Source organism: Mustela nigripes, chromosome 8 (genome assembly GCF_022355385.1).
Source record: "Mustela nigripes isolate SB6536 chromosome 8, MUSNIG.SB6536, whole genome shotgun sequence".
Lineage (NCBI taxonomy): Eukaryota > Metazoa > Chordata > Mammalia > Carnivora > Mustelidae > Mustela > Mustela nigripes.
The window spans coordinates 23,396,576-23,408,978 of NC_081564.1; the positions used below are offsets into that span (position 1 = coordinate 23,396,576).

General features: G+C 43.9%; 1 protein-coding gene across 2 annotated transcripts in view; it reads left to right on the top strand.

Annotated features, from left to right (window-relative positions):
• Nucleotides 1–12,403, top strand: part of RNF185 (ring finger protein 185) — a 39,659-nt gene that overhangs the window by 21,798 nt on the left and 5,458 nt on the right. Inside the window, exons 2-6 of one of the 2 annotated variants that reach the window (XM_059408856.1) lie at nt 1,845–1,895; nt 4,365–4,585; nt 7,224–7,242; nt 8,423–8,535; nt 9,961–10,015. In XM_059408856.1, the coding sequence (XP_059264839.1) occupies nt 4,410–4,585; nt 7,224–7,242; nt 8,423–8,535; nt 9,961–10,015 (363 nt within the window). In that variant the 5' untranslated portion in view covers nt 1,845–1,895; nt 4,365–4,409. The remainder of the gene's footprint in view (nt 1–1,844; nt 1,896–4,364; nt 4,586–7,223; nt 7,243–8,422; nt 8,536–9,960; nt 10,016–12,403) is intronic. The other variant, XM_059408858.1, reaches the window with a different exon arrangement.

A 12,403-nucleotide genomic window follows, 5' to 3' on the forward strand; every position in this document is an offset into this window, starting at 1 on the left:
GAACCTAGATGTCCATTAACAGATGAATGGATAAAGAAGATGTGATACACACACACACACACACACACACACACACACTGGAATACTATGCAGCCATCAAAAGAAATGAAATCTTGAATTTGCACAATGTGGATGGAACTAGAGGGTATTATGCTGAGCGAAGTAAGTCAATCAGAGAAAGACAAGTATAATATGATCTCCCTTGATATGAGGAATTTGAGAGGCAGAGTGGGGAGTTTGGGTGTTAGGGAAGGAAAAAATGAAACAAGATGGGATCGGGAGGAAGACATACCATAAGAAACTCTTAATCTCATGAAACAAACAGGGTTGCTGCAGGGAGGAGGTGTGTGGAGAGGGTGGTTGGGTTATGGACATTGGGGCGGGTATGTGATATGGTGAGTGCTGTGAAGTGTGTAAGCCTAACGGTTCACAGACCTGTACCCCTGGGGCCAATAATACATTATATGTTAATAAAAACAATAATTAAAATTGTCGCCTGGGTGGCTCAAGGGGTTGAGCCTCTGCTTTCGGCTCGGGTCATGGTTTTGGGGTCCTGGGATCGGGCCTCACATCGGGCTCTCTGCTCGGCGGGGAGCCTGCTTCCCCCTCTCTCCACCTGCCTTTCTGCTTACTTGTGATACCTCTCTCTCTCTCTGTCAAATAAATAAATAAATAATCTTTAAAAAGTAATAATAATTTAAAAACAAAGAAAAGGGAAAAAAACAAAAAACCAGGTGTGTTTTCCCACATTTTAAAAGACATTTTCTAATATTTATATTTCATTATTTTAACTAATTAATATTATACATACATTTTACAGTTTTTTTAAGCATTCTTATAAAAGTAATAACCTGCTTGTCATAAAACATTAAAACAGGATGAGAATATAAAATTCGAAGTTCCGCATTCCCTAATCCCAGAAATAATTGTTGATAGTTTAGTGTGTGCCTTCTAGACGTTTTCTTTGCCTCTGTGTGTGTGTGTGTGTATGTGTGTGTATCTATATATGTGTATATCCTTTTATATATTTGTATTTTACCCAAATAAGTTTAGACACATACTTTTATGCATCCTCACCTGTTTTTTTTTAAATTCCTTTTATTGTGGAAATGTACAAGCACACACAAAAATAAGCTAATGGGATAAGCCGCCATTCATCATTTAGTTCCAACAGCCTCCACCTTCCCTGTTCTTAGTCTTTTCTCTCCATTTTCACTTCTCCCCCTGGAGTACTTTAAAGCAAATCCCAGACATCATTCCTTCATAAATATTTAAGTATATATTTCTTGGGGTGCCTGGTGGCTCAGTTGGTTAACCGTTTGTCTTTGGCTCAAGCCATGATGCTGGGGTCCTGGGATGGAGCCCCGCATTGGGCTCCCTGCTCAGTAGGGAGCCTGCTTCTCTCTCTCCCTCTGCCTCTACTTCCTGCTTGTGCGCTCTCTCGCTCTCTCTCTCAAGTAATAAATAAAATCTTTTTTAAAAAAATATTTCTAGGGGCACCTGGGTGGCTCAGTGGGTTAAGCCGCTGCCTTCGGCTCAGGTCATGATCTCAGGGTCCTGGGATCGAGTCCCACATCGGGCTCTCTGCTCAGCAGGGAGCCTGCTTCCCTCTCTCTCTCTCTCTCTGCCAGCCTCTCTACCTACCTGTGATCTCTCTCTGTCAAATAAATAAATAAAATCTTTAAAAAAAAAAAAATATTTCTAGCAGGTGAGTATTTTTTAAATTATGCAATACCATTGTCATACTCAATAAAATTAATACTCAATAAAATTAATTTCTCAAGATAACTAATACCCAGACTAAATCTAATTTGAACAATTATCTCACAAGTGTCTTTTTACAGGTGGTTGTTTTGAACCTGGTTCCGGTGAGATCCACACACTTTCAGTGGTCGGTATGTCTCAAGTCTCAATTTAGAACTCCACATGCCACTATTTAGTTTTTAAGAACTTGGATTATTTGTATTGGAGATTGTCTTCTGGAGTTGTTAAACATGTCCTTCTATGCCCCATATTTTCTGTAAATGGGTAATTTATTTTGGAGACATCATTAGAGTCCATGGTTTTTTTGGTTTTTTTAAAAGATTTTATTTATTTATTTGACAGAGATCACAAGTAGGCAGAGAGGCAGGCGGGGGGTGGGGGAGAGGCTCCCTACTGAGCAGAGAGCCCGACGTGGAGCACCATCCTAGGACCCTGAGATCATGACCTGAGCCAAAGGCAGAGGCCTTAAACTGCTGAGCACCCAGGTGCCCCTAGAGTCCATGTTTTAAGAGTGCTTTATTGTTGGTGATATGTTCTTCCTATTGCATCACATCAGGAGACTGTCATTAAGATTGATCAGTGAACCTGACTTTATGATTGTCTTTCCACTTCTTTTTTTTTTTTTTTAAAGATTTTATTTATTTATTTGACAGAGAGAAATTACAAGTACACTGAGAGGCAGGCAGAGAGAGAGAGAAGGAAGCAGGCTCCCTGCTGAGCAGAGAGCCTGATGCGGGACTCGATCCCAGGACCCTGAGATCATGACCTGAGCCGAAGGCAGTGGCTTAACCCACTGAGCCACCCAGGCGCCCCTGTCTTTCCACTTCTGTATGCACAGTCCTTAATGTTAAAGGTTTTATTTATTTATTTGAGAGAGAGTAAGAGAGAGAGATCATGGGCAGCAGGGAAAGGTGGAGGGAGAAGCAGATTCTCTACTGAACAGGGAGCCTGATGAGGAACTTGATCCTGGGACCCTGGGACCCTGGGATCATGACCTGAGCTGAAGACAGATGATTAACTGACGGAGCCACCCAGGTACCCACACAGTTCTTGATTTTAAAAGATAAACATATTTTAAAGAAGCTCGCACAGGTCAGGACTTGAGCTGCAATGACATGTGAAGGCCTTAACATGTCCCTCAGAAGCAGCCTCTATCCTAAGAAGAAGAGAACAGTTGTATGTGGAAAGGAAGAAGCACTGGGTCAGGGAGAAGGTCTTGGAGCTGAGGCCAGTGAGGCACTGGTGCTGCCAGCAGCCAGCTGCCCTTCAGGGACATTATGTAAAATGATGTAACTGAGTGAAAAAGTGGCAGTGAGCCGGTCTCCTCTCCCTGCCCAAGTCACAGAGGTGCTGTGGTGGTGAGGGATGCTCGTGAGTCCAGAGTTCTGAGTTGGTGGTGTGTAGGAAGGCTTGCTTGTTGGTCTGAGAAGACTGGCTTTTTGGTCCTTCACATCTTCAAACTTTGGAAGCTGACATCAGAGCGGTCTTTTGACACTCCAGTGGTGAGTCCCACACTTACGGTAGGGGCTGCCCACTTTGGAAAGAGTGGATGAGATGACCTGGAGTAGCACAGTATCAGAGCTAGAAGGAGACAACTAGGAGACAGTTTACAGATGAGGAAACTGTGGCCCACAGAGGAGAAGGGAGGTTCTTAAAACATCTGCCAAGCTGGAGGCTTAGCTGAAGCCAGCATCCAAGCTGGTAGTTCTCTGGCTGTGATAACCAGCCAGCACTTCCTGCTTAGAATTTCTAAGATGGTGGGGGTGGTCCGACCAAGCTCTTCACAGATTCTTAATCTGCACCCAGAATTTCTGGGTGTCCTTGGTGTTGGTCTTGTCTACATTCTTGTTCAGTTCCTGGCGTGTTCTTTGATTTGGAGGCAGTCTTGAACAGCGGTCCCTTTCTCTCAGCGTTTGGTGGCCAGCTTGATCTGTGGCAGTGCAGTAGTTTGAATACAGACTGGAGGTCATGAGTTCCCGGTCTCAGCTCCACATTAGTCAGTTAGAGGAGAGGTCTTGGGCTGCAGTTTCCTGAAGAAACTGGACCAGATCAAGTTTGCCTAAAGCATTATATGAATTGCCACATGGTTCTGTGTGAGGATAAACAGCTTTTCTGTCATTATGTATTTGTATTTATTTTTCACTTACAGTAACTAATAACTGGTTTTTTATGTATAGCAGTGACATCAGCCTTCTGGTCTAAGCAGATTCACCCGCCAGTATAGAGGCAGTCCAAAGTTAGAGGACAGTCTGTGAACATTTAGTTTTATTGAGCACATATTACCTGGGTTGGTTATCCTGGGAGAATGTAAAGACATGTGAGAAAAGGTTTCATTTCCTTTGGAGAGCCATCTGCATGGAGGATGTTCTGTTTTTGTGCAGTATGTTTTGCGTGGTACTTTCTAGGCTATTCATGAAAGTTTTTGAGTCATTGTTCTCTGGGTAGTGCCCCATGAGTATCATCCTCTGCAGCCTCTGCAGAGTCTGTGTAAAGGTTCAGTCATCTGAACTTCTGGAGTTGAGAGAAGATTAGGGTATTGCCATGGAAGCTGGGGAGAGTGGTATGCAGAAATGAATAATCAAGGCCTCTCTGCCTTTCAGGATTTTCCTGGGGAGAATCTTCAGTCAGTTTGCCGACAGCCAAGGATGGCGAGCAAGGGGCCCTCGGCCTCTGCCTCCCCTGAGAACTCCAGTGCAGGGGGGCCCAGCGGTAGCAGCAATGGTGCTGGCGAGAGTGGAGGGCAGGACAGCACCTTCGAGTGCAACATCTGCCTGGACACAGCCAAGGATGCTGTCATCAGCCTGTGTGGCCACCTCTTCTGGTCAGTGCCCCTGCCACCACCCACAGAAGACACATGGCCATGTTTAGAAAACCTGTGGTTTGGGCAGCTTTGGAACAGGAGGTTTCCCACTCACTTTGGGCCTCCTGATACGATCAGGTCCAAGAAGCAGAAGCCCTGGGTTCTTATCCCAGTTCTGCTGCTGATAAGCTGAGTGATCTTGGGCAAATCCTGTCCCCACTCTGGACTCTGTACCCCCACCTCTAACGTGAAAATACTTACCAGTTAGTGAGCAATTACGAAGTGCCACTTGCTGTGCTGAGCGAAGAGGCAGTATGTACAGTGGTTATACTGTGGTATACCATTCAGCAAGGACAGTGGAGCCAGACTTCCTTGTTCTGAATCCTGACTCTGCCACTACGGTCCTGGATGACCTTGGGCAAGGTGCTTACATACACTCATTTTACAGGGTTGTCAGTGAGCAATCAAATGACTCAAAATACATAAAAAGCTTAGAAGAGCACATAGCACACACTGCATACTGTGTGTTAGCAATGATCCTAATAATTGTTGCTATATTTTATGTATATCAAAATGAAGTGGGAGGGTTAGTTTCATTCTGGCCTCCATCATAGGAGTCCCTCATGGATCTGAGGTTCTGGGTAAATGTTGTGATTTTATTCTCCCTTAATTTTGAGCTGGACCTTGAAGGGTGAATTGGGCTAAGTGGAGGGGTAAGAATGGCAGATAAGACAAAGAGAACATGCCCCCCAAGGCAGACATTTTCTAGGGTAGACATATGCACTTTTGGGTATGAGATTTCAAGACCCTGAGACTGCTGTGTACCTCAGATAGCACCTTGGATGGGGGACTGGGAAGTGTTAGGGAACAAGAGTGGTTAAGAGAGGGTTGGGCCAGATTCTCAAACCCAGATTTGATTGATTAGGACATAAAGCTGTGGGATATTTTTGAGCAGGAAAGTGGTGTGAAGAAAGAGTCATTTAAGTATTATTTAAGGTAGTTTAAGATAAAGAGATAACTTTATTGAATTAACAGAATGGGGCATATTTTGTTCTGGCAGCTCTTGCCCTAATCATTAAGTTTTATGCAGAAACCGTTGTTTCCTAGAAATTGAAGATTCTCTGGGGCAGTATAAAACCAGGAATTGAAACAAGTGACAAAATTAAGAATAAATCAACGTACCATTAGAAAGAATAGACTCTAAGATGAAACAGATGCTTCCTGTCAGAGTGGTTTATCCCTGGGCAAATCTGCAATCCTCTTTCTACCTCAGTATCCTCTTCTGTAAAATGGAATTAATTACACTTTGTCTTAGGTTAATATGACCCTCCAATGACATTAACAAATGGAAAGCTAATCAGCCATATCCTGGCACTCAATAGTTGCTTAATAAATTGAAGCGATCACCATCTTTGTTATAATTTTGAACTTTCCGTTAGAGGAAAGTCACCTCCACTTCTCCCCCATAGACTTCAAGGGAAGTTGCCAGTGGAGGGGATCTGTGATTTCGGGTGCATTGGGCTCAGTTTGGAATGACATTGCAAGGTTAATGTAGGAGTCAGATGTCAGGTGTGTCTGTTACATTCAGGGAGATTGCATGTCTGGATGGTGGGGCTCTGTGGGTCAGGAACTGGGAAAGGAATTAACCTCTGAGTCCAACAAATTTTACTCAGCTAAAGGAGTCATGTTTTATGAGGGACAGAAACCGTGCCCACATTTTCCACTGTCCTGGCACACAGGAGGTGTGCAGTGGATATCTGTTAGTTGGATGAATAAACCAAGAGAGTAAAAATGAAAAATCTAGAGTTAGAGTAACTTTTCCTTCAATTCTGTAAATATCATTTTTTGCACCCAATGCTGGGTGATAGAAGGGACAATAAGCTGAAAGTTAGGAGACTTTTTAGTCCTGGTGCCACAGGCAAGTTGTTTCTTGTTTCTGAATTTGGTTTCCTCTTTTGAAAAATGAGAGACTGGGCAGCTGTTCATGGTAATACAACTCATTAAGCTGTGAAAGGTAGCCCTTTCTGCCAAGAAGCATCCCCGTTTTCATTATTTAAAGATTTTTTTAATAGTAAACTTGAACTTTTAAACAACTTCCTGCCAGCAGAGCACTCAAGGTTGAGGACAGCCTGAAGATTCTCTTAAACCAGATCTAGAGTCACACATTGTGAGTCTTAGGTTAGGAACCCACTGAAACGGAGTCTAAAATACGGTGTGTTTGTGTGTGTATGTGCACGTGCGTGTGTGCGTGCACCGTGTGTATGAGAATGCCTCATGAATTTTTCTGCATAGAGGGTCTTTAGCCTATATTGGATTCCTTCAGAGGTCACAATCCCTCAGAGATTGACTTGTAGAGAAGCTGAGTCTGGGATGGTCTGGGACCTGGGGGTCCTTTACAAGTAAGATCCCAGAGGTAGAGACTGGGGTCTTGTCTCTCTGTTGCCTGATTTTTCCTGTGATTTTAGCCCATGCTTTTCTGATTTCTGGTACTAGTGATTCCCCACAGACACTCAGGGAGGTTGTAGTGCTCCATAGTTCCACCCTGTGTTCCCATTTTTTCTGCTCCCACCATTGGTGTTTTTTCTAATGAAAGCATTTTGCTTCCTTTACCCCCATTCTCTTTCTCCTTGATGACTGGTTGCCCTGGGGACTCTGGCAGTTGGCCGTGTTTACATCAGGTAAGATACATTTCACTTTACTTTGTCTTTCATCAGCTATGGTTGCACAAGACACCCCTAATCTCAGGAGACTACTGTCAGAAGCTGCAATCTCCCATTTGTGGACTCATTTGCTTGTTTTACCCCCCTCAACCTTCATTATACACCTGCCCACTGACAGATACTTGCTGAAAACAAGGGGTCAGTATAGTACCTGGGATGGTCCTGATTCTGTTATCGATGGTTTTTGTGTCCTTAGCAGGCCACCTCTCTGGCTCACAGTTCCCTATCTATAGATAGCTTGGATTTGATAGTATGTGTGGTTTTTATTTTTGAGATTCTGCCTCTACAAAAAGAACCTCCTAGAATATCGACTATTCCCCCTACCTGTAAAGGCCTTGAAAATGTTAGGAAGGAAGAAATTTTTTTGGTCTCAACAGAGAGTTTTTGTGTGAGGGGGGAAAAAGTCTGTTTTCTCAGCTCTACATTATTAGGAAAACCAGTCAGTTAAGTATTCACCAAGACCCAGGCACATGCTCGGTGAGACAGAGCAGGGCTTGGCATTCACAGCTGGCTGTGAATAATCACTGTGAGCTGACTGTCTCCACGGTTGTTGGCAAAAGAGCACCACACTAGTAGGTGGCTTAGGCATGTAGGGGGAGGACAGAAGTTCCAGAGCTCTAGAGTCTCAGAATTGAGGTGGGAGAAAGAAGTAAAGGAAGGAAGAGAGAGGTTCCCACTACGTTTAGGGCTATGCATTCTGATCTCCAGCAGAACCTAATAAATTTATAAATTTATCTGCTGGAAATTTATAAAAAGCACATAACATAAGTTTTGAAGCTTTCAACAGTAGGATAAAGGAAGTGGGATATAAAATCATTAAATGCTGCTTTCTCCTTGACCCCTCGACACAGCTCTAGGCTTGAGTTCCTTCCTGCTGTGTTGCAGGGAGCCCCTAGAAGTAATGAAGCATGAGGAAGCCTGTTTAATTATGAGGTATTTAAAAGCAATTTTTATTTTACCGCTAGTAAATATTTATTGAGTGCCAGGAGCAGGAATCAGAGAATGGGGTTCCTTGAAGTGTTCCGTGCTGGTGTCAGTGTTTCCAGTTTGAGGCCCCTGACCCATGTTGTTTCGCTGTCTGTGATTGCTCTGTAGTGGGCTTAAACACCATTCGTGCATTTTTCTCTCCTGTTTGCAGTGGTTGGAGACCAGACCTAACAGACAAGTGTGTCCAGTTTGCAAAGCCGGCATCAGCCGAGATAAAGTGATCCCGCTCTATGGCAGGGGCAGCACTGGGCAGCAGGACCCCAGGTGAGGCCTTGGGGCACCTCTCACACCTACTCCTCCCTTTGGATATGAATTTACTTCCATTTAGCACCTTCTCACTCCACCTTCTACTTAGTGCTTACAGACCCTCAGTTTTGAGGCAATTGGGATCCAGATGGGAGTTCATCAGGAAGGGAGGGAAGCCAAGTTGCTCCTCACTGGGCTATAATATGAATATCCACTGAGTGTCTGCCAGCGAGCAGGCAATGTGCTAGGCAGTGCACAAGATAGCACAGTTTTAAGTATGCAAAGTGCTGTGAAGGAGCAGCTTGGGAAGCAGGGTGTCTAGCAGGAGAGTCTGCAAGGAGGGGGGTTGCTGCAGCAGTGATATATAAAGTACAGAGGGAAAGGGGACAGGAGGTCTGGGAGGCTTTGTGGAGTTTGGGGTGTGGATGGGTCTGTCATTCTACGAGAGCCCTGTCATGCTGAGAGCACTTCATGGTCTGTCATATGCGTGCACACGCTCACACACCCCCAGACTCTCCCAGCAGTGTCTCATACTGTCTCTTACTACCCCACCCCCAGCATACCCTGTATCCACATATACTGGACTTCTCTTAAAGGAACTTAGCCTTTTACATTCATGAGCCTTCGTAATTGTTTTCCCTCTATCTCTTCTGCCCTCCCCAGTCCTGCTCAACACCCTCCTCCTCCGCTAATTTTGGTCCATCTTCAAGGAGCAGTCCTGAAGTTACCTCCTCCTTGAAGTGGTCCTTCTTCCTCACATCAGTTGCTCTCAGCCGTGCTTCCATCCTATGTGGTTGAGATCTCTGTTCAAGAAGTCCCTTCCCATGCTGTATTGTGATTGATTGTGGCCCCCTTTAAACCATAAACACCTCAAGAGTAGAGTCCATCACAGTCTTAGTATTGGTAGTGTCCTGCCTAGTGCCTCACGGCTAACAAGCCCTCAGTCCAGTATGTTGAGGATGAGTGATAGAAGAGGCTAAGACCCAGAGGCAAAAAGCAAAGTGTATAGAGTGCTTACCAAGGAATAGTGGGAAGTAAAGCTGAAGTTAATAGGGGCAGATAGAGAGATCCTGAATCTCAGCCCTCTATGCTGACAGGCCATTCCTGTTTCAGTTTGGATTTGGGATTTTTAACATTGGTGACCTCTTTATTACACAGGTCCAGGGAAGGTGTCTGGCTAGCACTCAACCAGTCTGGGTCAGGCTCCTGTGAGAGGAGTAGGCTCTAGTGCAACATGATGAACATCTTAGAATAAGCAGATTTTTTTCTCTGCTTTTCTGTATAGTTGGCAAAACAGTCGCAAGTAGAATGAAGGTTAGGATTTAGTTTAATTTGGTATAAGTTCCTGTGCTGCGCATAGTGGACCTGACCCCGAGCTCCCACCCCACTCAGAGCCGCTGAAAGCATTTTATAATTATTTATTTTACGATGTTTCTGTTTCAGAGAGAAGACCCCTCCCCGTCCTCAAGGACAGAGGCCAGAGCCAGAGAACAGAGGGGTGAGGAACATTCTAGGAGAAGCTTCTAGAAATGAGCTTATGGTTTAAGAAGTTTCCATCTTGGACCTATACTTTTTCTCCTTGATTATAAAAGTAATGGAAAAATTGAAATAAACACAAAGGAAAGGAGAGGGAATAAACTTACAATCACACCATCCAGAGATAACTACAGGAAATATTTTGGTCTATTTTTTTCTATTGTTCTATACTTATATATACACACATGTAAATTTTATAGATCTGTTTATGTGCACGTATTTTATAGTGGGTATACATATGGGTATACATACATTTTTGTTTATTTTTAACAATACTTAGCTCCTGTTTTGTAGCTCTTTTTAAAAATTTCATTCATTCTATATTAAGTGCCTTCAGGATGCTGGGCATTATTCTAGGCACTGGTGATACATCAGTGAACATAGCAAAGATTCCTGGCCTTACCAATTTATATCACAGAGAGGGAGACTTTTTTAATGACATTATCTTGAGATTTTACATGCCAGGCTGTTTAGTGTTGAGTTGTATGAACTTAACATTATTTGATCCTTTGTTGGACATTTAACTGTTTTCTTTTTTCATTTTAAAAATACTCTGATGAACTTATAGATACATTTTTGAGGTTCATGGTTTTTTTACTAGGATAAATTCTTAGAAAAATCACTAGCTCAAAAATGCTAATTTAAGTCAGATGTTAGTATTAAAATTTTCTTTTTTTTTTTAAGATTTTATTTATTTGACAGACAGAGATCACAAGTAGGCAGAGAAGCAGGCAGAGGAAGAGGAGGAAGCAGGCTCCCTGCTGAGCAGAGAGCCCCATGCGGGGCTTGATCCCAGGACCCTGGGATCATGACCTGAGCCAAAGGCAGAGGCTTTAACCCACTGAGCCACCCAGGCGCCCTAATATTAAAATTTTCTTGTTAAAATATTGAAGAAATTGGGGCACTTGGGTGGCTCAGTGGATTAAGCCTCTGCCTTCAGCTTGGGTCGTGATCTCAGGGTCCTGGGATCGAGCCCCGCATCGGGCTCTCTGCTTGGTGGGGAGCCTGCTTTCCCCTCCCTCTCTGCCTGCCTCTCTGCCTACTTGTGATCTCTGTCTGTCAAATAAATAAATAAAATCTTCAAAAAATAAAATAAAATATTGAAGAAATTATAAAAGCAGAATATTTATCCACACTAACAAGTATATTTTCATTTCTCCAGATTAAAATATTAAAATTTTGGAGGGAAAATACCTATCTGTATCTTGTCTACATCCCTACATATTGTCCTGAGGATTCTTAAGACGATAGTGTTCAGTTTTGTCTGACAGTGTGGTCACAGAGTTTTTCATTTCCCCATAAGAATTAAGAGCATGGGGTTTTTGGACCATATGGACAGGTTTTTTGGGACAGAGATCACAAGTAGGCAAAGAGGAAGGCAGTGGGTGGGGGAGCAGGCTCCCTGCTGAGCAGAGAGCCCAGTGTGGGGCTCCATCCCAGGACCCTGAGATCGTGACTTGATCCGAAGGCAGAGGCTTAACCCACTGAGCCACCCAGGTGCCCCAGGATCATATTGACAGTTGACAGTTTTTTATCTAAACACTATTGACATATTGACAGTTTTTGGTGTAAACGCTACCCCCTGACTACCAGGTGACATCACTTTAACTTTCACAGACTCTGTTTCTCAACAGAGAGCATCAGCTCCTGACCTCAGGAAGCCAGAGGTCCTAGTGCATAGCTATAACACATACAAGTACCTGCAGGCACTAGTGATGCTTTTTGCCTACATTTTCCCAGGAACATAAACTCCGCATATGTGAGGGCTTGTGGAATTGTGTGGAGGTTGCTAAAAGGGAGGCCAGAGGGTCAGTCCTCGGGATTACTCTCAGTGAAGTGGTAGTTCGTGATGAAACAGTTGCACCTTCCTGGGTAAGGCAGCCTTGGTCCCAGGAGCCCTCAAACTCAACCATGCTGGGTCTGAGTAGGAGGCATCTGCACTGAGGAGATGGAAAACTGGTTGTTTTTCTTCTGTCTAGGCTTACCCTCTTGTTATATCTGTTACTAGGCTTTATGTAGGTAGTGCTGCCCAGCAAGATGTTTGGAGCTGGATGCCAAGCTGCTTGGTATGGGATAGGGAACAGCCACTTTCCTGACTTGCAGAGGACTCATCAGTGAAAGCCAACCAGCTCTTTGTGGAGCGCGGTTAACCCAATGCATTTTCTACTTATTATTTTTTTTTTTTTTTTTTTTTTAAGATTTTTTATTTTTTATTTGACAGAGATCACAAGTAGGCAGAGAGGCAGGCAGAGAGAGAGGAGGAAGCAGGCTCCCTGCTGAGCAGAGAGCCCGATGCGGGACTCGATCCCAGGACCCTGAGATCATGACCTGAGCCGAAGGCAGCGGCTTA